The following is a 24,685-nucleotide window of genomic DNA, read 5'->3' on the forward strand; positions in this document are numbered from 1 at the left end:
ACCTTGTATTCTTTTTTTAATATCAATTTTTTAAACTTATTTGACAAATGCAGGCATGAGAGCACTCAAAATGCATCGAGGTCTGATTGCTTAAACTGGATCTGGAGGCAGAAAAGCCGACTTGCTCAGCAGCTCATCGCTGCTCTGACAGCGACCATCGCCGGCGAAGGAAGCAGGCAGAGCAAACAGCTTGTTTCAAGCCTCTGATGCCTGAAACAAAGTTAGCTAGCTGTGATGAGAAAGCAAAGCAAAAAAAAAAGGTTGCAGAAATAAAAACCTGCTGCTACCAATGCAACTGAAAGTCTGTTATAACTCGACAGGTTTAATAAGAGAGAGAGCATCAGCATATAAAAGTACATTTTGTGCTCTACCATTCAGTAAATGGTGGTGGCTGAGTTTCACATCAATACTTGTGGTTTGGAGATTTTTCATTCTATAGTGAACAAGAGGAGGGAGGTTTTTACTACAGTAGAGGAGAGACATTCAAAGAAAATTTACTGCCGTTATGACACTGTTAGTGAATGAAGGAATCACACAACACAGTGTCAAATTAAGTAAACACTTCTTTATTTGCAGATTTTATTGTTATCAGATATAATTAAGAGAACACTGTTACTGAAAACCTACTCAAACCAAACACAGACAAATCCCAACAAACATGTTAACAACAATTCAAAGTGAATAAAAATGACACAAACTGAGCTCAAGCTGCTGCAGCTTCAACAACAACCAACAAATCTTCAAATCAGGTCTGAATTCTTCAGCTGGGAGATGATTTAAGAAAGTTAAAATTAGTAAAATGATGAAGTGAAATCCAGCTGCTGTGTTCTGAACCTGCAGAAAACAAAAGATTTTTCACAACTGATGCAGGAAAAGACATTTGATAAAACAGTGGGCTTCCTGATATGAGCTGAAATCAACACTTGAATATTGTCGTCCAAAGTCAGACTAAAATAGAAACGTCTCAGCACACAAAACACACAAACATTTCTCACACTGATGAATCAAATCCAAAACAATCAGTCGTCCAAAACTGAAAATGATGTGATCAGATTTCAGACAGAAGAGTCTCCAAAGTTTTCATATTTCACCACACCATCATCTTCATCTTCATCATCATTCACCTGTGAAACACAACACAAACAAAGCCTCACTCTGACACACTTTAACTGACAACTTTCACATCATCCACCCACATTTAACACAAGGAAATCATCTGACGGCACCTGAACGCACCATCGGTTACTGTCTGATCAGATCTTTACCTGACTGGCTGCTGCACCTGAACGCCTCACCGGTGGTCTTCTGACTGGGTTTGAAAGCTGCACAAACACAAACAGTGAGACGTTCACAGTCCTGCATTACAGTAAGATGAAGAGTTAGCAGCAGCAGCTGATCATCATTTACACTGACTTACAGTCCCTGATCATTCAGAGACATTTTGAATTTGACACATGGCTTCACTTGACTTTTTATTTTCTACTCACAGTGTTGTCATCAGCTGGTCTCTGGTTCCCTGGAAAATAAAGCACAGAGGAACATTTCAGCTGTAAACTGACAGTTTGTGTTCATCAGTCCAAACAAATGTTGGTGTGAATTTTCTCACCTGGAGCTCTGATGAGAAGAACAGTGATCACAGTAATTAGGACGAGTTCAGCCACACGCAGAACCAACATGATGTAGTTCACAGCAGAACAACCTGTACAAGCTGTGGAACAGAGAAATAACGTCAGAGGAGAAAGTGATTATTGTAAAAGTTGCGCCTCCTTTCTCCTCAATACATCCTCAAACAGCTCAAGACTCTTTGTCACTGGCGTAGTGCTGCCAGGCTGCACCAGAGGGCGCTCTAACTGTGAATTTAGTAAAAACAGAAAGATAAAAAAGTCTCTACCTTTCATTTCTGTTGAAGGATCATCAGTTGGTTTTGTTGTTGTTTCTTCACCTGAACAGATGAACACATTTCAATAAACTGTTCAGCACTGAACTTTTTGTTTTTTGTTTGTTTAGATTTAATATTAACATTTCAAATCCATAAAATAAACAAACATTTCATCAGTTTGAAGTGACTTGAACATATTCTCACCTGGTAAAGGCCAAGGTCTGTAGTCAAACTCCTGCACTTTGTTACTGTCAGTCACTTTACACCTAAATAAGTTGTAAAGGTAATGCAAAGACATAAACTGTGCAGAGGCAGAGCAGGAAGACTGTGATGTCCTCAGTGAAATGTCACCTCGCCAGTTCAGCCACTCCACTTGGTGTGAACATTGTCCATACGTCGACACAGAGCAGTCTAATGTCATGAAATCATTTTTCTTATGTAGAGTCACTGTAGATATTGTGAGATAAAGAGAACAAGAGTAAAAATTAACTTCATGACTGTAATCATAATTATTATGATGTAACATCATACAGTCCCTCCAGGAAGTTGTGGTGTTGCGAGCGCAACAGTTCACACAAATTCAACCAATTCCTCTACATTCTGCATGACCTTGCAGTTTAGACCTCTGCATCTTTTCTGCAGATTTATCCAATCAGTGTTGCTTCCTGAGAGCTCCAACAATCACAACAGTCCCCTGTGCAAACATCATGCATGCATGTCTCAATGAACCGGACTGAATGTTTTATTATTTCTTCTTCTTTGCATTTATATTGTTTTATTTTACCACGGGTACTGGAGTGAACACAAGACTGGTCATCATAATGGGCATTCATCAATGTCCTGTGGACTTTTTGTAAAAAATTTTGGGCTTGCTGTTTTTAATGAGTTTTAGCTCCAAAAATATATTTGGTGGAATGCCCTGCAGGTGCAAATCTTCATTTACAAATGAAGCATATTTTGTTAGATAATTTCTAATTCTGAGCCTTTTTGTTAAGATTATTGAGAACCTTCAGAACAGAGAGTGTTTTTTCTCTCCCTAGAACAAGTAGCCTATGATTTTTAATGAATTACACAAAAAAGAAGCAACTTTTTTTTCCAATTCTCTTGCAAAAAAATGCCTGAAAATGTTGCAACATGCAATTTTCAAGAAAAGCTGCCCTGAAATCAGCCCCACAAAATTCTGGAGGGACTGATGAAGATGTAAATACTCACTGGTAACAACGGACAGATCCACCCCAGACCCCGGACCTTGTTGTTGTCCTGATTCGTTGAACTGTCTACAGGTGTAGAGACCAACATCTTCGACTGTGACCTTCTTTATAACCAGAGAACAGTTCTCTGTAACACTCAGTCTGTCTGATTTACCTCTGGCGAGTTCAACAATCTGCCCGAGTTCAGTCAGCTTTCTTGCATGTGTGTTGCTTGAAACACTGTAGACCCAGGTGGTATGTGCACAGTTTTGTTGACCATCTGTCTCATTTCCACAAGGCAAAGTGACGTCACCTCCATCTCTGACAGTGAAGGAGGGAGGGTTTTGTTCAGCTGCTGCAAGAAGATGAGAAAAAATATTTGTTATGTTTGTCAAGGTACTGGATAATACAAGTAGACTGATGTGCTGTGTAACCAATCAGAGAAGTCGTGGTTGTGGCAAGCTGTAAGTGGCAAAGCAAGTTTGGTTGAGAGGACTTCATCAGAGCACACGATGCCACGATGTTGGTATGAAGCTGATGTGGTGTTAATGAACCACACAGTTAAGCACAACTGAACTGTGTCAGCCAGCAGTTTATTTGACAGTGTTCGTTCACTAAACTCACCAGGTTAAAAAACAAACAACAATCACACAACAGATTTGGTTGTTTTAGTTAAATAAAACTTTAATAGTAAAGTATCTTTAATACTATTCTTAAAGTTAGTTTTTAATAAGCATGATATTTGTATTCTTACCTGTAAACTGAAGCTCCGCCACAAGAAACAAAGAAATTTGGATCCATTTGAAGTCAGCCATCATGATTCTCTGTCTCTGTCCTTCGTCTGTCTCTTGTCCTCGCGCTGATAACTGTCTGAGTCTCTAAAGTCCTGCTTTAGAACAGAGATGCTGCACCCACTTCCTCTGGTTAGTACGATGTGACTTCCTCATAGCGACTTTTAGCACACGGTCACACATGCGCAGATATGGTTGAGTGTCCATCGCCTGCGCAAGAAAAAGTATACAGTCAACCATATGCACTTCTTTGCTGTGGGTCGAGGTCAAACTTCACCAAAGTTGATGTCCACGCGATGCAAAGATGCAAATTTGTCCACGTTTTGTCACTGTTGCCACGTGTTTTAGAATTTAGAATTCTATTTAGAAATTTTATTTCTTGCAGGTGTCCAAACAGTCAAAAACTCATTGACTGTTCACCTCATTGAAACATACAGGTGAAGAGTCAAACCCCTCGTCCACCTGAGTTTGACTCTTGATGTCCAACATGGAGACACTGCAGCAGCTGGAAACACCACAGATAAAATGATATTTTAGTGATCTGAGGCCTGTTGGTTCCTCTTTCTGTCTTTAAAATTATTTTTTGAGAACTGAAGGGGAAGTGTTTTAGTGAGAACGTGGTTAACAACAGCAGCAGATGTCTGGCGGTTTTACCCTCCAATGATGACTAGACAACCATCAAAAAGTGGCAGGCTCGGGGTGGCCATAGGGAGTACCGGGGAAATCACCGAACGGCCGCTGCGCTCTCGGGCCGCGGCGGCCGCAGCGCCATAAAAACCAAGTCATTATTCTAGTAAAAATGCCGTATCGGAGAAACGGAAAAACGCTTTTTTACGTGCACGCGCGTGCATGAGGGCTGGTCTGGTGAAATCCCCGGGCTGAAAATGAGTCCCACCCCGACCCTGAAAAGTGGTCTCACAGGACAAAAGTCTCACAGGAAGAGACAGTTCGCACTTTGTTAGGACATAAAGAGGAGCTTATTGACTTCTGTTGAAACTCTCTCTGAGGTTCAGCTCCAGTCATGTTTTGAACAATAGAAATGTTTTGCAAAGTGTCATGAATTGTGTCTGATACCGTGTTAAAATGGCCGACATATAGCTCCCCACCCTCTCCACCCCACAACACTTATCTAGCCACATCTGGCTTCCCTTCTGTTTTGCCTGCTAATCACAGTAACTAACTACATCCGGCTTCTCTTGTGGTTTGGGCATCGCTGCTGTATAGCAGCTTCCCCTCAATCAACGGGATTGGTTCCTTAGGTTTATGATGTCATAAACTCAGCCTGACTGAATTCTTTTTTTTAGACTGCTCTTGCTGCTGTCCAGAGGTAACATGCAGCAACAGGTGTGTTCATGTTGTTTTCAAAGAAAATAGTGTGACACAGAGACATGGAGACACATTTTGTGCTCCACTGTTCAATTAAACAGTCGACGCTGAGTTTGACATCAACACTTCACCTGTGGTTTGGAGGGTTTTCATGCTAAGGTGGACAAAAGGTGGGAGATTACAACACAGTTAGTACATGAAAGAATCACGAAACACTGTGCAGAATTTAGTAAAAATGTATTTGCAGATTATATTGTTAACAGACAGAGAAAAGAGAGACAACTCTTACTGAAAACCCATTCAAGCCAAACTCATCCACATCCCAGCAATTATGTGAACAGCAAACCTAAATCAGAGTGACTGTCTCTGCACACAGAGACATGAAACTGAGCTCAAGCTGCTGTAACTTCAAAAACAACTAATGCATCTTAAAATCAGGCCTGAAAACTTCAGCTGGAAGACGATTTAAGGAAGTTAAAATGAGTAAAATGATGAAGTGAAATCCAGCTGCTGTGTTCTGAACCAGCTGCAGAAAACAAAAGATTTTCACAACTGATGCAGGAAAAGACATTTGATAAAACTCACAGTGGGCTTCCTGATATGAGCTGAAATCAACACTTGAATATTGTCGTCCAAAGTCAGACTAAAATAGAAACGTCTCAGCACACAAAACACACAAACATTTCTCAACATTTCACTTCAACACTTCAACTACTCATCTGTAAATGTGATGTTATTTAACTGCAGTGGAGTCTTTTCTCTGATGACTTGATGTTGAGATGGAAGTTGTTGATCAGCGGAGTCTGACAGAGTTTTCATTTTTCACCACATCATCGTCAGGTGGTCTCTGGTTCCCTGGAAAATAAAGCACAGAGGAACATTTCAGCTGTAAACTGACAGTTTGTGTTCATCAGTCCAAACAAATGTTGGTGTGAATTTTCTCACCTGGAGCTCTGATGAGAAGAACAGTGATCACAGTAATTAGGACGAGTTCAGCCACACGCAGAACCAACATGATGTGATTCACAGTAGAACAACCTGTAGGAGCTGTGGAACAGTAATGACATAATATCAGACATTCCCATTTGCCTCAGCTGCATTTTACTGTTTTGTGCTAATTAGCAATGCTAACACGCTAAACTAATATGGTTAAGAAACATCAGCATGCTTGCATTGTCACTGACATTAGCTTTAAGCTCCTGAGTACAGCCTCCTCACAGAGCAGCTAGCATGGCTGCACACTCTTCATTTTATTAATGTCAATCACGAAATGAAACTTGAGTTTTTATAGACTTTTTATAGCATCAAATAAGTAATTAAAACCAAATTTATCAGAAAAAATCAACATTTGAACACACATTACCATGATAAGAACTACCTAAAATGACAGAAAATATATAAAATACATTAATCTGAAGTGTTCTTTGATTTGTTTTTCCAGTTTGGCCCATCTGCTGACACAGAGAAGGCAGGATTTATTACCTATACCACAGCCAGCCACCAGGAGGCGATCTAGATTAGTACTATTATTATCATGTCTCACATGCAATATTATTTTCAATTTTTATTTAAAGTATTTTCATGTATAATATAAGGTCTGATAACATGCAATATTACATTAATTATCAGAATCAGAAATATTTAATTGTTATTTATTTTATTGGGGGAGTTTAAATTTTGTCACTGTCCTCCCAGTGTATTGTTTTGTTTTGTAAATGGTGATGTGAAAACTGGTGCGCCTGTGTGGGGAAAAAAAGTTTTGAAACACTGAAACTTTTGTTTCAAAAGATCACCTCTTGATTTTGAAACTTTTGCGGATGTACATTTGTGCCCATATTGCAGACTGTTCTATCAGAGCTGAGTTTACGACGCCCACTCTTCAGAAATCGACCCACACAGTTGCAAACGTGCCTTTATTTTACGTCACTTATTTCTGGCAGTGATGTTTCACAGCACTGATCTGAAACAGACACGGTGAGTGATGCACACAGGCTACTTTAAACAACCAGGATGTACACGTCTCTGTGCTGTGAAGACATCTGAAAGTTTTTCCAGCCCATCAAAACATTATGCAAGCCTTCAAACCTAGTGTCAATCTTTTTTTCTTTAAATTTAAAGAGATAGTTCACAGAAAAATAAAGATTTGCCCGCCGCAGCGCTGTTTTCCTAAAAAACTAAACCCGACCTTCAATCAGCAGGAGGATGAGCAGATAATGACTTGATTTTCATTTTGGGGTGAACTATCCCTTTATAGCTTTCAAACACTGAGTTTCGACACTTTTATTTTCTGTTATTGATCCCATATGAGAGCAGTGATGGGGTCCAAGAGGGGCTTCAGCAAACTTTAAAAACTTTAGAAACTATTTAAAATGCTACTTTTATTGCATCAGTAAAGGTAAAGAAATACATTCGAAAGTCCTTGACTTGAAAAGTTTGTCACTCCCTGCTTTAGTGGACCAACTACGATGTTCTTTTTTGGTCGTTCCATCACGTTCTCCGAATGTTTTCAGAACCTTAATTTACCTCGACAGGAACTTTTGCAGAACATTTAGGGAACCAAAAAAAATTTTATCTTTAAATTCCTCCCGTCCATTTAATTCATCCTGAGTGTCGCGCAATTTTTTTTTTTTTTTTGTTTCTCACCTTCTTGTATTGTTGATGTTTTTCTTGTTGTTGGTGCTGCTGTTGTTGTTATTGATCGTGGTGGTGTTGTTGCTGGTACGGCCGCTGTAGTTATTGATCGTGGTGGTGTTGTTGCTGGTGCTGCTGTTGTTGTTATTGATCGAGGTGGTGTTGTTGCTGGTACGGCTGCTGTAGTTATTGATCGTGGTGTTGCTGTGTCCTCAACTAACAAATAACAACAAAAAAATGTAAGATGAAAGAAACAAACAAAAAAAACCTTGTGTTTATGAATCAAAGAATGATGTCTGATTGATTTTATTACATTATATTATATTATATTACATTATGTGGTTCCTCACCTGAGGACTGAGGGCTGAAGGTAAACTGCTGCTCTTTTTCAGGTGAACCATAAGAAACTCCACATTTAAATAACTCATGATTCTTTGACTTCTCTCTGAGATAAAAGGTGGGAAACGTCACAGTGCCTGAGCACTCAGACTGTGATGTCTTCATGTCTTTGTTGTCCACATCTTTACCCTCATACAGCCACTTCACTCTGAATCTACACAATCTATATGTCGACACAGAGCAGGACAACGTCACCTTGTCATCGTTCTTCTGTTCAGTCACTGGTGCAGATGGAGGTATGATGATGGAAAGACAACAAAAGTAAGATTAACTTCATCACTATAATCATAATGTTTTAATTTGTTGCTCTAAAAGTACTTTGAGGTGTAAACACTCACTGTCAACCACAGACAGAGAAACATGAGCATCTTGATGTTCCCCCGACTTGAACTGTCTGCAGATGTAGAGACCAGCATCCTCAGCTGTGACCTTCTTCATAACCAGAGAGCAGTTCTCTGTGACGCTCAGTCTGTCCGATTTGGCTTTTGCATCTTCGCCAACCTGCCCGAAACTAACCAGGTTCTCCGCTGCTGCTCCGTTAAAAAGAAAGAGCCAGTTAGTACGGATGCATTCATCCTGGTTGTTTATCAGATTTTCACAAGGCAAAGTGACCTCGTCTCCATCTCTGACGGTGACGGAGAGGAAAAACTGTCCAGATACAGCTGTGAAGGACAAGAGAGAGACTTCATTTACACATTTACAGAGTGGAGAAAACTTTAGATCCAACAGACATGCAACTGAAACAAAACATTAGCAAAATGACATTATAACACTTAAACTGAGCAAAATGTTAATGGAGTTTGGAAGGCTGTGCTCATTTTTGCACGTACAATTGCAACTAATTGCTCCTTTAAAGACGGACAGAAGACAGACACAACAGAAGCACAATAAACATCCACGGCTTCTACATGATCATTAATGATTTCTCACAGCTCATAAACAGACACTCACTCATTCAGTGAACATTCAGCATTAATTTGAACTCTAATTAAAAACAAAAACAGTTTTTCCACAGAGGAATTTGACGCTGATGTCAGAGAAGGTAATATTTCAATTTAACACGTTTCCTTGATCTCTGATGCCATTTCAGGATAAACTACAGTAAATATATCACAGATTACTCCTTTAAATGTTGTCTTACCTGTCAGATGAAGCAGCATCAGAAACAGCGACGTTTGAATCCGTGTGAGACCAGACATTCTGCTCTCTCAGTCAGTGTCAAATGAACCACCGTTTCCTCAGATGGTACCGTTTCTTTACGCCTGATGAAACGAAGGTGTCAACTTCCTCCTGGTGGCTCCATTTCACATTTTCTGTCAGTGAGACATAAAATGTTTGTGTGAAAGTTGATTAAGGAATTGCAGAAAAGTGAGAGGAAATTAAAAACAAAAACAAAAAAAAGGACACACTAAAATGACCATCAGAGGAAAGTTTTAACATGGTGATGCAATGGTGTGTGTGTGTGTGTCTGTGTGTGTCTGTGTGTGTCAGTGAGCTGTCAGTTTCTTCATCATGTTGCACAGGTCACTGTTTGAGCAACTTCAGACCTGGAATTTCCCATTTTTGGTTCTTTCAGCAGAGAGACGAGTGTTAATTTCTTCTTTTAGAAAGTTGGCTGTGATCTTCTTTTTAAATGTTGATTCTAACAACATTAAAGTCAAATATGAAGTTTCACAATTAAAAATTCTTCAGTTTCTACTAAATATTCTGTTTTGTATGAAAACCCACTGAAAGAGAAAAAATATCCCCATGATGAAGTTTGAGATTACAAATTCAAAATAATCAGATAAAATATGATAAATTAAATTTTATATATATATATATATACATTATTCATGGTATATATTATTATAAATTAAGATAAAGGTATAGTTAGAAATAAATTAATTATGATAGATAAATAAAAAGTCATTATCATAAGATAAAATAATAATTAGATTAAATAATTAGATTTGAAAAATTATAAGATAAAAAGTCAGAATTATAAAATAAATAATCTACATTATGAGATAAAAAGTCATTATCATGAGATAAAAATGAACTATGTAATTGTGAGATAAAAGTGGAAATCATAAGATAAAAAGTCAATAATAGTCATAATTATGAGATTAAAAAATTGATAAACTTCTGTTGTGTGTTGTTGCTGAGTTCATACGTTCTTCGTAACTAATCTAGTTGATCAGGTATAAATATAAATAGCCAAATATGCCTTATGTCTTAATAATCTTAATAATTATTGAAATAAAGGTCATTCAGAAATACAAAATATGCAATTTATTGTAACAGACATGACACATAAATTTATTACAACACATTTATCAGTGAGAATTTAACATTTTCCCTGAACCGATCATATTAACAACACAATAACTGACTCAAAGTTCAATTAAAGTGATAAAAATGAGTTCATGTTAAGGTATTTACAAGTTTAAAAGGCAGCCATAAAATGACAGAAGATCAAGAACAGAAATCAAGAACACATATCTTCTCCCGGCCTGCGGTGCCATTTATCCATGTACATTTTTTGGTAACGCTTTAATTTACAGTTTCCTTTATTTCATGGTAAATATGTGTTCACTACCAAGTAACATATTTGAAATTTCTCAGAAATTACCCACAAATTTCATCGTTAAGTATCTGATAATTGTAAGATAAGTACCATTTTCACATAGTGGGTGAAAATTACCTATAATTACACATTTGAAATTTTTGGGGTTACTTTTCCGTTTACACACAACTTCAACTCTTTTTTCACGTCAGCATCAGAACAAAACTGAAACTAGAGGTTCATGTTTTCATGTTAAATAACGCTGTGAAGAAATGCTGAATAGCGGAGGACTCATTTCCCTGCTGAGTTCACGTTAGTCCGGAAGTTGACAGAAGCAGAAGCGTCTCCAAAGTTTTCATAGTTTACTGCGACGTCTTCTCCGTTGTGATGCAACTGTGGAAAAACCAACAAAGAGATGTTGCAGTTCATAAAGTCTGTTATAATCCTCCTGACTTGTCAGACAGGAGTAGAGCACCCAAACGCAACGGGAGGGAACTCAAAGTCCAGAACTCAAAATCCACAGAGTAAAGTGGAGTCCAAATTCAAATCCAACGCAGGTGAGGACAATCAAGAACAGGTGAAAATAATCAGTGATCAAAAACAGACAAAGACAGGAAGTAAAAACAGCAAAGACACACAAGGGAAAACATACCAAAATAAAACAGGAAGTGACTAAGAAGAACCCTAAACATAACAAAACTGAGACATTTTCCTCCAGCTTCAATAAAATCCTGCATATCATCGTTAACTTTTTATTTTCTACTCACAGTGTTGTCATCAGCTGGTCTCTGGTTCCCTGGAAAATAAAGCACAGAGGAACATTTCAGCTGTAAACTGACAGTTTGTGTTCATCAGTCCAAACAAATGTCGGTGTGAATTTTCTCACTTCGAGCTCTGATGAGAAGAACAGTGATCACAGTAATTAGGACGAGTTCAGCCACACGCAGAACCAACATGATGTAGTTCACAGCAGAACAACCTGTACAAGCTGTGGAACAGAGAAATAATGTCAGAGGAGACACGTATGACCCACTAGAAGTATGTGTCAGTGGGTGTATCTGCAGAGACCCTGCACTCTGTTTGTATTTTATTATTTCCTCGTGTTTTGCTGTGTTCAGGATGTTTCTGGGCTTCTATGCTGTTTGGCAGAACCCAGGAAATACAGCCTGCAGGACCTGAAGTTGGGAATCTATGAAAATATAGCACGTGTCTTTTTTCTCTGCCTTCTGTCTGTGTTGAGCCGCTGATGCTGCGTTTGTGTCGTATGCGTTTTTGCATGAAATGGAGCAGTATCTCAGCCAATAGCTCAAGTGAGACACAACCACAGGACACGACAAAGGTTTTTTTAAAAATCTTATCACTGTAAAACTTTGTCGTCATTTAGTTAGTGCCATTAAATATGTGAGAGTTTGCCCAGATCACCAAAACATCCAAGACCACCACAATAAACACACGTCTTCGTTTTAACAAATCTACAGTCTCACATTCACAACTTCTAGATTTGATTTTCTGTATGAGTTTGTCACCTTCTTGTGTTGTTGGTGGTGCTGCTGTTGATACTGAAGTTGTTGCATCTTCACCTGAAAAATCAAAACAAAATAATGATGTAATCTTAAAACTTAAAATCCCTCAAATAATCAAGTTTGTGACATTGGGATTAAGTTATTTTAAACAGCTCATACAGTCTCACCACAAACCTGTGAGATGAAACAAGTTCAATATATAGCCAGGATATTTTTTTTTTCTTATCTGGCTTCAGACAAAACCAGACGCAAAACAGTGGTTTCCCAAATTATTTATGAGTGCATGATCTGACTATAACTACATTTGTGTATTCAGTTAAATAAATAAATTGCTTAGATATATTCTTGTGGCGGTGTGACAAATTTAGCTTTATCCTCAGCTGTCAAACAGACCCGGGAGCAAATTAAAAATAAATATAGAAGTATAACTCAAAGTGGTTAGTGGGCCGATTTTCATGTCTTACAAGTACAAGGCTTTAGTGCTGAAACATGAAGTAACAAGGCAAAAATAACAGAACCAAACAGGATGAAAACAGCATAAAAGATGTAACATGACCAAAATAACATAACAAGAGGAAAATGACACAAAATACAAGACAAGAGAAAAATGATGCGAAAGATGTAACATGACATGACAAGATGAAAAAGATGTAGCAAGACGTTACGAGACATAACAAGAGAAAAATGATAAAAAAACCAAAAAAAACCAAATAAATAGTAAATATGTGACAAGGCAAAAATGATGTTGGAAGATGAAAATGATATAAAAGATGTAACAAGACAAAATTGACATAAGATGAAAATTATATTAAATGTAACAAGATGAAAACTGTGAAAGATGCAACAAGATGAAAACGATGTAACAAAACATAACAAGATGAAAACAACATAAAAGATAACAAGACCTACAAAATGTGACAAGATGAAAATGATGTAACAACAAAAATTACGTAACAAGACTTAGCAAAACAAAAATGGCGTAACAAGATGTAAAAAGACAAAAACGACACAACAAGGCAAAAATAACTTCACGAAACGTAATAAGATGAAATCAACATAAAAGATGTAACAAGACCAAAATAATGTAACGAGACGAAAATGATGTAAAATGCGCGACACGACAAAAATGATGTAACAAGATGTAACATGACATAACAAGAGGAAAATAATGTCAAAGACGTAACGAGATGAAAGTGATTTAAGAAGATGAAAATGAATTAACACAACATATGAAAACAACAATGATGGAACAAAATGAGATGATTAACAAGACGTAAACTACATAATAAAGCAAAATTAACATAACAAGATGTAACAAGATTAACATGAAAGACTTATAGATAAAAGTTGAATCAGTACTTTTACTTTTACCAGTCTTTTTTCTACACAAGTATCTGTACCTCTACTCGAGTAAATAATGTGTGCACCTTTTGGCACCTCTGCTTGTAACCCTGAAAATCCGGGGTTAAACCTGAAGTTAAATCCCGCCTCCCTCGTTTCTCACCTGAGGACTGAGAGTTGAAGGCAAACTGCTGCCCCTCTCCGCTGGCGTGACTATACACGTCACACCTGAACGCCTCGCGGTACCTTGGCCCGACAAAAGAGGCCAGAAATGTCACACTGACTGAGCAGTCGGACCGCGACATCTGCATGTCTTTGCTGTCTCCGTCCACATCTTCACCCTTATAGCGCCACGTCACCGTGTGGCTACAGCCGGCAAATGTGGACACGGAGCAGGACAACGTCACCTTATCGTTGTCCCTCTGTTCAGTCACTGGTGAACGTGGAAATAAAGTGAGAGAAAGTTAACTTCATCACTAATAATGTGTCAGTATATTTTCTGAAGCAGATTACTATGATGTAAAAACTCACTGTTCATAACAAACAGATAAATATGAGAGTCTCGATATTTTCCTGGTATGTGATACTGTCTGCAGGCGTAGTAACCAGTGTCCTCAGCCGTGACCTTCTCTATAACCAGAGAGCAGTTCTCTGTAATGCTCAGTCTGTCACCAGCGTTTTCACTCATCTGTCCGAGTACAACCAGCTCCACTGCCGCCGCTCTGTAATAAGTGAAGCGCCAAGTGGTGCGGTTGCATTCGTACTGATCCTGAATCAGCATTCCAGAAGGCAAAGTGACCCGGTCTCCGTCTCTGACGGTCAACTGTCCGGTTACAGCTGTGAAGGAAATGAGAGGTGTTATGTGAAAATTAACTGAACTGAAAACGTTTCTGTTACATTTACAGTGATTGACAGTTGCGTTTTCGTTTGTCGTTGTCGTAGATCTGAAGTTGGGGGCGACGGCGAGTAATCGAGGATCTTTGATCAGTTGGTAAGAATTTGGTTGATCATGTAAAATTTAATCGAGTGTGTTTGACTGTTATCTGATATTCAAGTGTTTAATATGTCGGCCTTTTTGTCTTTATATGTTTCATGGGCAGTGGTGGACAAAGTACTCAACCCCAGTACTTGAGTCAAAGTATAGATACTCCTGGTCAAATATTACTCAACTGCATGTCAAAGTTACTCAGTTTCAATTTTACTCAAGTTAAAGTACTAGAGTACGTGCTTTTAAAAATACTTAAGTATTACAAACTACATTTTCTAATATCAAAGCATTGCTGTATTGTTTGTTGTTTGTTTGTCTGAAACCACCTGATGATGCACTGACTTTCTTGTAGAACCTCTCTGCTACACAAAGTCTATAGAAACATCTATAAAAACTTCAGCATAGAAATACAATCAAAACCAAAAAGGACAGCTGTTGTCATTTTCTGATGTAACTGTATTAAAATCACTGCATCAAATTAGATTGAAGCCGAATGTAAGGAGTTTTCCAAGTCTGTTAAATAACTGAGATTTATTTCTGTCTTCAGGAGCAGTTTATACATTAATTATGTGGTATTTTTCATCACAATAAAAAAAAAACAATCCAACATTAAAAGCCTACCTTCTAATCATAATAATATCTTGAGATTTAATTTTGTCTTTCTCCTGTTGTCACCATTACTGAGTTTTGTTTGAATGAAAGAGACACAGTTTGCTTGTTCTGGTTACAGAACGCCTGGATGAAATATTTCTGCTTTTACATCAGTCCCAGTTGAGAGCGAGTACTGTGATTGGTTTCCTTCTGTGAGGAACGCAGCGTGCGGCCAATCGCATTTTAGAAAAGACAAAACATCAACAGCTGACTTTCAAAGCTACACTTCACCTAAAAGTAACGAGAAACGACAACCTTCCTAGAAATGTGGTGAGTGAAAGTCGGAAGTTTACTCAAGTAATGCACAGATACTCAAAAAATGTACAGTACTCAAGTAAATGTACTTTGTTACTGTCCACCACTGTTCATGGAATATGTAATGCTGTCAGAGAATCTGAAAAATGTTGCTATGGAAATAAAGCTTCGATTGATGAGGAAAAAATGCATTTGATATAGTTTGGTATAAGCAAACTTTTTTATGTTTTTCTGGCAACGATTAATTGATTGTTAATATTAACAATGATCGATTAGGGAAAGCGTTTGCAATTTGCAGCCCTAGTCTGAAGTGATTCTTAGATTCTGCAAGTATAAAAATGTGTAGCCTTTTAGGTTTTTCGTCAACTAAAATGAGCATACAGCTACAGTTTGGCGCCTTTTCCTGGAAATTTGGAAGGTGGCTGGTCTTGAGTCTCCATAAGCTCGCTGTGGAGCCAAATTAAAAAAAGTAAACAAAAGAAAGAAATGTCTCCTGTTGGAATAACTTTAAATCTTTAAATGTCATCTTACCTGTCAAATGAAGCAGCACCAGGAACAGTGAAAACTGAATCCATGTGAAACCAGACATTCTGCTCTCTGTGTCGGTGTCTAATGAATGACTGTTTCTTCACGTAGAAGGATTTATCTCGTTGTGATGAAACAGAGGTGTTAACTTCCTCCTCGTTGCTTCATTTTAAGTCTCTGTCCTGGAGACGGGAAACACAAAAAACCAACCATGTTGATGCTGAATGGTTCGTGAGCTGTCAGTTCCTTTGTGATGTTGAAAGTTGCACACGTTAATGTCTGTGCAACCACTTAAACCTGCAATTTCCCTTTTATGGTTCCTTCTAAAAGCAGACTGAGTCTACTCCTCGTTTATTTTGATATCGCAAAATTATTTCTTAACACAGGAAGGGCTTGGAAAATAGCTCCAGATATGCTGAAGCACATAAACTAAGGTGACAAAATTGTTTAAAAAACATAAAACTTATTTATGGTCAGAGGAAGTGGTAGGTTGTCATGACAGTGTCGGTCAGTCTGCTGCAATAAAAGTAACTAATGACATCTTAGAAAACACAGATATTGACAAAGGTTTCCTTTGGAGACATACTTGCATTTGCAAAAACGTAATACATTGCAATATTCAGCCCTAAAAGTTTAAGATTGCAACAATGTTGTATTGTGAATTATTTAGAGTACGGTTGTATAGTTAGTGTGTTATCTATTATAGACAGCAGAGGAGGACCAGCTCAGAAGCAAAGCGATGTACTGCTGTGGTCAGGGGCAGCAGAAAAATTTATTTTTGCCTTGTGAAAAAATAAATATCAGTTTAAGTGTGTGTCTGTGTGGCGTTTCTGCTCTGGACATCGGTCATTAACTTCTTGTTTGGCCAGCGAATTAAAATTTCCGACTGGAAAGTCAGTCTGGGCTCTGGAAAGTTTTAGTGACAGGTGACACAGAGCCGTGAAGAAAATGCAGTCGCACTCCCCAACACTAAAAAGCCTCTTCAGAAAGTTCAAGGGAACTGAGATATCCCCGACGCAATCGACGAACGAGGGACTCGTCACGATGGATGAACTGGTTGATCAAGGTAAACTTGTGTCCTTATTACTTCTTGATTTCTCTGCAGCGTTTGATTTGATAGATTTGGTTTCAGTAAGAACGCTTTCAACGGGATGAGATCCTACTTAAATTGTAGAAAGCAATCTACCTGCAGGATACCACATATACTTACAATTTTAGCTCTTTTTTTTTGTGCTCCAGTTAGGGCTTCGGTTGTCATGTAGCCTCTATCCTGCTTTTTCGCTTTCTCTGTCAAAGCACTTTGTAAAGGTGTTATATAAATAAAGTTATCATTATTATGATCTTCCCTTAGTGTTAGCCATCTCAAATGTACATACGTTTGCGGACGATACAACAATCACTGCAGTAGCAGACTCACACACTCAGTTGTATGAATATTTGCCAAATGATTTTAAATGACAACAAATGGGTGGAAAACAATAAAATAGTATTAAATGTAAATAAAACAAAACATATGATTTTATGTACTACACGAAAGAGGAGGAAAGTGAAGCAATGGTACTTAAATAGAAGAGATTACAGAAGTTAAATCATTGGGAACCATAATACAAAACAATCAGCTCATATTACGACTCATAACTCCAGCATGGACGCTACTCCTGAAAGAAAGTAGTTCCTGTATCAAACTGCTCACAACAAGGTTTGTGGATTATTTTAAGCAATCCTGTCATCATTACTGGGAAGAGACACTGTTGTTGAGTTTTTCACGTGTATTTTTGGTGCTTTGAGCCTCACAGGACTTCTGCCATCTAGTTACATTATACTGCAAAGAAGGCAGACATCTCTGCAGCCAAAGACTCTCCAAAACTCTGCAGCTCACACCAAAACAGAAATGATGGTTAAACAGCACTACAGGCCAGAGGGAAAAAAAAGTGTATATTATACATTATAACCTGTTAAAAATACTTTGTAGTAACTCAAAGCTAAACTAAACTAAATATTAACCTTTCACCTCTGGAGGAAACATTTTACAAACACACTGTTTTCTGTCTGTAATAAGACAATAACTGATGTTAACTAGCAGGAAATGATCACAGAAGCATCATATAATAGGGGTAATTAATATTTTAATATAATTTTTTAATTTAGATATGAAAGGCTTCATAAAATAAACATTTTTTTTCCAAATTGTGACATGGACATTTGTTAAGCATATTCTCAAGAGAGGAAAGAAATCATTTCAAAACACTGCAATAAAATGGGCAGTTTTTGCAACAGTAATACAGTTTTCCGTTAATGTGACGTCACAGAGGTCAAGGAACAAAAGATCCAGCAGCTGCCTGCATCCACAGAAACCAACCAAATAAACGTGTGGTGCGGACTGTAATCACAAGATCATGTGTGTCAAAGTCAACACACACTGGACTCTACATGTACATTAACGTGCTTCAAAGAATCTTGGAGAAATGAAAAAAAGGTAAAGAGGAGGTATGTGAAATGAAGCTGTGAGTGAAAACAAGTCCCCATTAAAGAAAAAAAAAAACATAATATACAGACAAAGTGAGAGTACGTCCACATGAAGCCGTTTTTAAAACGCAGAATACATATAAAACTAATGTGCATCAACACCGTTCTCATGTTGTTTTGGCAAAGATCTCTCACAGGATCTTCATCCACAATGAAACACAACAAAACCAGCCAGCAAACACCTTCACCGTCTATTAATAAAGCTGAATTACTACATGTCTATAGTTTGTATTGACAGATAATGCAAAGAGCTATTAAATACTGCATGCTAATGCGCTCCGCTGCTGATAAAGTCATTATTTTATGATTGTGAGTGAATCAACAGTTTCCTATCATTCTATAAAATGCCAGAAAAGTGTTTAAAATGCCTCTTACAATAAGCAACATATAGAAATGTCTTGTTTAGTCAAACAAACAATGCTACAGCAATGATTTAAACAATTATCAAAATAGTTGCTAATAATTTTTCTGGCAATCGACTTGCTCTCGTCACAACCTTTGACAAGAGCAGGTTGTTTGTAAAAAGTAAAAAAAAAAAACGGCTGCTAATAAATATATCGCCCTCGCATCCCTTCACCACGACTGAGCAGGCGTGCAGCATCACTTTGCAGTTAACCGTTTATCAGTTAACCACAGAGAATATTTTGACTGGTCATGCACATCAGTCTATAGGTTCATTTGCATTCCCCCACACACATATTGCTAACAGCCTTGCAAGCAGGCAGTCTGAGGTAAACAAACAAAAAAAAGAATGAAGCACAATGTGGGAAACTTTCCACCAGAATACAACAAAGTCAAATGTAAACTGTGTGTTACTTCTCCTCAGTTTAACAGCAGTACTAGTAGCACTGTGCTGTGCAGCATTAAGAATCCAGCTGGCACGTTGGAGAACGGTGGGGGAAGAAAGTGTGATGCTCGCCGGTGTTACGCCAGCGTCGGGCTGTGTTCAGACACAATCAGGCGTTGGGGGTGATTAGCCACAGGATTGGAGTGTGCAGGGTGTTTCTTTGTGCTTAAAGCATAACTGCTGCGAAACAATCAGGAAATAACATTTTATTTCTCCGATTCACTGACTTGCTCACTGCCAACAGCAGGGCTGGGTATTGTTAAAAAAAATCACAATACCAGTACCCTTAAAATGATACAGATGGAGTACTTTATTTGATTGCTTTTTTCTAAGGTTGCAGCGACTGCCCGAGTAAGTGGGGGTTATCCAGGCTGACTGTGGAACAGTCTGATCGCCTACTTACATCACTCGCAACCAGGTTGCATTTCTCCAGAAGCTGACCGCCGCAAACTGCTGCGTCTCTTCTAGCGTCCCCTGCAGCCCCAACCGCTGCGGCATAAACTGACTACTCCCATTCAAACAAATGAGAGGACTGGTGTTTTTGCTCCAATGTCTGATTCTGTCTGAATGTCACCTTATGCTGCCAATCAGTGTGTTAGAAGGTGAGAGATCACAGAGTGAGATGTCAGACAACCTCACACCACACGATGGAGACATAAACACACTAAGTGCTTTGTGTATTTCACATTATTTTGTTTTTTCTTAAAAATAAAATCAACTGGTTAGCCACCAGTTACTTGCTGTCAGGCTATAGAAAGCAAAATTAAACAAAGCTGGCTCCCCTATCCTGTACTGGATCAAGCAGCTCACATTTTAAGATTTAAGGGTGCGGTTTTAAATTTATCCGGCTTCATGTGGAAACACTCAGAGTCAGTGCAATAGAGTTAAAAAAGAAAGAGCACTCCGTCTGGATGCTGGATACTGGCTTTCTGCAGCAGCTGGTTGTGACACTTTTCACACTGTCTTCTTCTCTTCAGTCCGCTGAGGCTTCGACAGCCTCACAGTCCCTGACTCGACTCTCGGCTTTCCACCGGCTGGACCCGTGTTCAGGGAAGGGAAAGAACTTCAGCCACCAGCTGGTAAATTCATTCCAGCTGTGGCTTTGTTTTGATTTGTCCACCATCTGAGCCATTTTGAAAGGTAACCAGCCAGGATCTTGAAGTCCTCTCCTGTGCTATAAGCTGGCTGGTGATTTCATCAAAGTGGCTGGTCAAGCTTTGGAGCATCAAAATCCGGTTTCCTCCCCTTCCCGATTTAAGATTTCAGTGCAAATCGGTAAGAAAGGTCTTTCATTCATCCACTGTGCCTCGCACTGAAGAGCTGTAACAAAGTGCCTCAGTTCGCAGGGGACTTTTTTTTTTCCCTTTTTCTTTTTTGGAAAAACCTCAGTAACAAAACTAGAATCTCAGTTAAAATAACAAGGAAAAATATACACAAATATATGCTCACAATATATTATGTACATTTACACAAGCTCTTTAAAAATTCAATCAACATAATGCTGCCTTTTCCAAAGTAAACATGATAAACAATAATGTAAACATGAGACGCTGATCGTGTTGCTGCTGGAGAAACTTCGACCTCCTCACAGTTAGTTGGCTCACAAATTCAATCACAACAAGTATTATTTTCTTCTTCTGCCAACAAGAAGGCAGAAAATCTCTCAGTACACAGCTTGTCAGTCGGATCTCCAGCAACAACACAAAGTCTCCAAAATGTTCACAAATGCAAGCAGCTTGTTGAATTATGGGAAATTGTACTACAGTTAATAAAAACTCCCTACATTGTATTGCAGTGTCTTAAAGGCCAAACTCGATTTCAATCAATTTTCCAATTGTTGGCATTCATTGTGAATCAGATATCTGATAGGTCAGCTCCAATTTGAAACTCCTGACTGTGGTCAGGATTTATCTTGAACCTTCAGCAGCGACTTTAAGTGAACAGTCATTTGCTCTCGGCTTTGGTTGCTTTGAGGCTCGTTTTCTCCGACCCAGTGGCTGGGCGGTTTAGGTAAGACACTCGGTGAGGGCGGCTCACTGAACTTAGGTCCAGCGTACACTTTGTCGCCATCTTTGAGGTATTCAGACGCAGCTTCAGCGGGCGGCGTGTTCACGATCTTCACGTTGTTGGAGGCGTGGAGGGGTTTTTTCTGCTCTCGGAGCGGAGGTTGGTGGGGAGACGAGGGCTTCTTCGGGCTGCTGCTATCTTTCTTCTTTGCAGAGTGAGAAGCACCATGGGTTTGGCCCTGCTTGGGCTTGTGGCTCCGTGCAATCACGTTCTGGGTGATTTGCTCGTGTCGGGGCAGGTTGTTGGCAGGTTGGCCACCTGACTGCATGGTCCCTCGCTCCGGTCTGCCACCTTTGGTTTTTAGCAGCTGATAAACACAAACAAACTCTTATTACTCCACTTATCTGATTAATATTATTATCCTATTACTGGACAAATCAACATTAGAGCTGAAATGATTAGTCAATCGAAAGAAAATTTCTTGCCAAATGTTTAGATAATTTTTTTGTCATTTACAATATCAAATGAAAAGTCTTTTGGGTTTGCACCAGCGGCTGACATTAAAGATGTCCCAAGACAAGACAAGACAAGACAAGACAAGAAAAATGGCATCTGGGACACAAAGATACAGTGTCTGAGACAATTCTAGGACAGTAGATAAACTTATAAATACAGAATCATTTAAACTGTTTAGTGTTGATGATAAAAATTTGAAAGGATGAACAGACACATAACTTCAATTTAGGACTAAGGTTGTTAAGTCTGGGAAAGTTCAAAGTAGAATTCAGATACTAGTTGGTGAGTTAGGAGTTTTGTATCAAAAGCAAGCAGATTTTTGATGACAGTAGATACCTCTGGAATAACTGGTAACGTAACAGGGTTTAATAAGTCAGCAAGCCGTAATTATGTGATAAAGTTGAATAAAATTCCTACATCATGAAACATCTTCAGAGTGTTAGAAGCCTGCACTTTTACGACATCTTCCTTTGTCTTTCTTTTCTTTTTTTTTTTTTGCAGACGTGGCTGCCAGCAGGCTGCTGAGAGAGCAAGACAGGTTTGTTTACCACACATCTACTTTCGATTCTTCAAAACAAAGATTAGTAACTGCGTCATTTCAAACTGCCTTAGGCACAGCTGGGGATTTAAATCCACTTTACTTCAAGAAAACATGAACATTTGTTTGATAGACTAAATTACTTTTTATGAAACCTAAAAAATATGCTGGATGTAAATAATACTGCAAGAAACTGTTTTTTTCAACTGCTTATTATTCTCTGGATTAATACAATAACTACTTGATCTATAATAGGGCTGAAACTAGGCCTGATGATTATTTTCAGTATTGATTAATTTGAACCCCCAAATTCTTCATTTACTATCATGAATGAAAAAGAGAGGCTGCACGGCCTCACATTTCAGTAGCTGGAACCAACAATTTCTTTTGGAAAAAATGACTGAAAACATTTCCAAAGTAACTGGAATTTTATTTCCTTTCGATCACTGAATTTAGAGCTGCAGTGATCAACAGATTATCTAATTAATCTATTTGTTAATCTACTATTTTGATTGACCACTGATGTTTTTTTTATTTAAATAATGTCAAAATTCTGATTTCAGCCTCTCATATGTGAATATATTCTGGTTTCTTTAGTCGTCTTTGAAATTAACTGAATATCTTTATGTTTCTGACGTGACGAGACATTTCAGGATGTCACCTTAAGCTTTGGAAAACAGTGATAAACATTTTTCTGACATTTTATGGACCAAACAACTAATTGATTAAGCCTCAATTACTCAAAAAAATAATCAACAGTTTAATCGATAATGAAAATATTTGTTAGTCAGTTGCAGCCCTAGTAACTTGACAGGAAGTAGTGAAAAACGCACAAAGGGGGCATCTTCCATTGTCTTGTTTTGTCCCACCAACAATCCAATATTCATAAATACGTAATATACTGTATAAAAGACAAAGCAAATACTTAAATAAGAGAGGTTAGTGTTTGGTACCATTTCTTTAAAAGATATTAATTTATCACCATGTTCGACTAACCTTTAAGCTCTATGCCTAGAGGAAGAAAACATCTTTGAGATCACAACTTATCGTTTGTACTAATTTTGTTGATTTCACTGATCAAAATAAAAGCTGGACGTTATATAATATTAGTCTTTTCTCTGCCTCAGTGTGCAGTGCGAGCTGGGTGGTAAACAGCGATTATCAGATAACAGAAGTACGAAGCAGGAAGTTACCTCTTTCTTAGTTCCCTGTTTGATATGATGGAGGCTCAGTCCGGTTTGTGTACCACCGACAGGGAGCTCGGTACCGGGCTGAGCTGTGGGTTTGTTGGCAGATGAAGCCGTCAGAGTGGTGTTGTTGTTGTTGAGGTCGGACAGGCGGAGGTTGGGGCCGTTTCTGGGGGGTTTCTGGTGATGAAGCGGCGCCGTCGACCGCAGCTTCTTCCCTCCTTTCTTCAGCAGCGCCTGCCTCGCCTTGTTCACCCCATCGCTGCTGGATATCAACGATATCGGGTTGTTGTTTTCAACGTTGCCGATGTTGCCTTCATCGCTGTGAGCCTGAGATCCGTCCAACATCTCCGAGAGCCGATGAAAACATAAACAGACTGTGAAATTCCTCCGCAGACAAGTTGGTTTAGCTAACAACGTCACAGGCTAGCACTTAGCTAACAGTTAGCTTCTTCTTCGCGGGAGGACAATAAACTTCTTTATCCAAGTTTCTCACGCGCAGAAAGAATTAGAGGCGTTATATTATCGTCCCAGTGGTTCCTCGGGGTAAAGTTGTGTGATTTAAATTATTTCTGCTGCTAAAAAAATCGATGGACGTCCCTTGTTCCGAGATGGCGTCCGTCCTGGTGAGCTTCTTAAAGCAGAAGTGGCACAAATGAGTATTTCGCCAAAATAAAACGCTGGACTTCCGGTGATATTTTTCCAAAATAAGACGACCTATGTCATGAACAGGTGTTGCGGACTGCGGAATGTACATGAAGACACACTGGATTAGTGGATTAGTGTAACATTTAAACCAAATATCAAAACAGGGGAATTAATAAAAAATTTAAACTTCTCAATTCAATTCACTTCAGTAAAATTATTGGCATGGGAAATTAAAACGATAAATGTTATGCATTTCTAATGCAGATATGCATCATCAAAGAAAATGTAGAATAAAAAGAAGTACATAAACAGAGGAACTGTTCTTTTACTGTTAGAAATGCATAAATAAAAAAATACACAAATAAGTCA

The 24,685-nt window shown here is 38.5% G+C and overlaps 4 protein-coding genes across 5 annotated transcripts in view; all 4 read right to left on the bottom strand.

Annotated features, from left to right (window-relative positions):
* The window catches only part of LOC146314782 (uncharacterized), a 31,345-nt gene extending 16,899 nt beyond the window's left edge, over positions 1-14,446 (bottom strand). The window contains exons 1-6 of one of the 2 annotated variants that reach the window (XM_084737854.1): positions 14,160-14,446; positions 13,792-14,061; positions 12,291-12,344; positions 11,651-11,752; positions 11,532-11,560; positions 10,496-11,157 (exon numbers count right to left, since the gene is read on the bottom strand). In XM_084737854.1, coding sequence (XP_084593980.1) covers positions 11,056-11,157; positions 11,532-11,560; positions 11,651-11,752; positions 12,291-12,344; positions 13,792-14,061; positions 14,160-14,409 — 807 coding nt within the window. In that variant the 5' untranslated portion in view covers positions 14,410-14,446 and the 3' untranslated portion in view covers positions 10,496-11,055. Of the gene's footprint in view, positions 1-10,495; positions 11,158-11,531; positions 11,561-11,650; positions 11,753-12,290; positions 12,345-13,791; positions 14,062-14,159 lie in introns of those variants that run through there. The other variant, XM_084737853.1, reaches the window with a different exon arrangement.
* LOC146314784 (uncharacterized) lies at positions 859-4,543 on the bottom strand. Its single transcript, XM_084738147.1, has 8 exons — positions 3,824-4,543; positions 3,092-3,424; positions 2,084-2,326; positions 1,892-1,942; positions 1,607-1,717; positions 1,488-1,516; positions 1,266-1,322; positions 859-1,124 (listed from the first exon to the last, which is right to left on the bottom strand). The coding sequence occupies exons 1-8, from the start codon at positions 3,885-3,887 to the stop codon at positions 1,056-1,058; spliced, it is 957 nt and encodes a 318-aa protein (XP_084594273.1). The 5' UTR covers positions 3,888-4,543; the 3' UTR covers positions 859-1,055.
* LOC146314785 (uncharacterized) lies at positions 5,907-9,640 on the bottom strand. Its single transcript, XM_084738155.1, has 6 exons — positions 9,358-9,640; positions 8,555-8,878; positions 8,168-8,437; positions 7,909-8,033; positions 6,132-6,276; positions 5,907-6,041 (listed from the first exon to the last, which is right to left on the bottom strand). The coding sequence occupies exons 1-6, from the start codon at positions 9,413-9,415 to the stop codon at positions 5,980-5,982; spliced, it is 984 nt and encodes a 327-aa protein (XP_084594281.1). The 5' UTR covers positions 9,416-9,640; the 3' UTR covers positions 5,907-5,979.
* A 3,707-nt stretch (positions 14,447-18,153) lies between the features above and the next one.
* LOC146314786 (uncharacterized) lies at positions 18,154-24,374 on the bottom strand. Its single transcript, XM_084737855.1, has 2 exons — positions 23,675-24,374; positions 18,154-21,794 (listed from the first exon to the last, which is right to left on the bottom strand). The coding sequence occupies exons 1-2, from the start codon at positions 24,014-24,016 to the stop codon at positions 21,321-21,323; spliced, it is 816 nt and encodes a 271-aa protein (XP_084593981.1). The 5' UTR covers positions 24,017-24,374; the 3' UTR covers positions 18,154-21,320.
* Between the last annotated feature and the right edge of the window lie 311 nt (positions 24,375-24,685).

Source organism: Lutjanus erythropterus, chromosome 15 (genome assembly GCF_056507025.1).
Source record: "Lutjanus erythropterus isolate fLutEry1 chromosome 15, fLutEry1.hap2, whole genome shotgun sequence".
Taxonomy (NCBI): domain Eukaryota; kingdom Metazoa; phylum Chordata; class Actinopteri; order Lutjaniformes; family Lutjanidae; genus Lutjanus; species Lutjanus erythropterus.

Bases quoted from the DNA above. Each gene is read 5' to 3' on its own strand.
- LOC146314784 (XM_084738147.1), bottom strand. From the start codon at position 3,887: ATGATGGCTGACTTCAAATGGATCCAAATTTCTTTGTTTCTTGTGGCG. The intron at 1,323-1,487 runs GTGAGTAGAAAA...GTGTTTGTGCAG, and splicing joins GACCAGCTGATGACAACACT to CTTTCAAACCCAGTCAGAAG. The intron at 1,125-1,265 runs GTAAAGATCTGA...TGTGTTTCACAG, and splicing joins CAGGTGCAGCAGCCAGTCAG to GTGAATGATGATGAAGATGA.
- LOC146314785 (XM_084738155.1), bottom strand. From the start codon at position 9,415: ATGTCTGGTCTCACACGGATTCAAACGTCGCTGTTTCTGATGCTGCTT. The intron at 8,438-8,554 runs GTGAGTGTTTAC...CATCTGCACCAG, and splicing joins TTCTCTGTCTGTGGTTGACA to TGACTGAACAGAAGAACGAT. The intron at 6,042-6,131 runs GTGAGAAAATTC...TTTATTTTCCAG, and splicing joins TCTTCTCATCAGAGCTCCAG to GGAACCAGAGACCACCTGAC.
- LOC146314786 (XM_084737855.1), bottom strand. From the start codon at position 24,016: ATGTTGGACGGATCTCAGGCTCACAGCGATGAAGGCAACATCGGCAAC. The intron at 21,795-23,674 runs GTAACTTCCTGC...TGTGTTTATCAG, and splicing joins AACAGGGAACTAAGAAAGAG to CTGCTAAAAACCAAAGGTGG.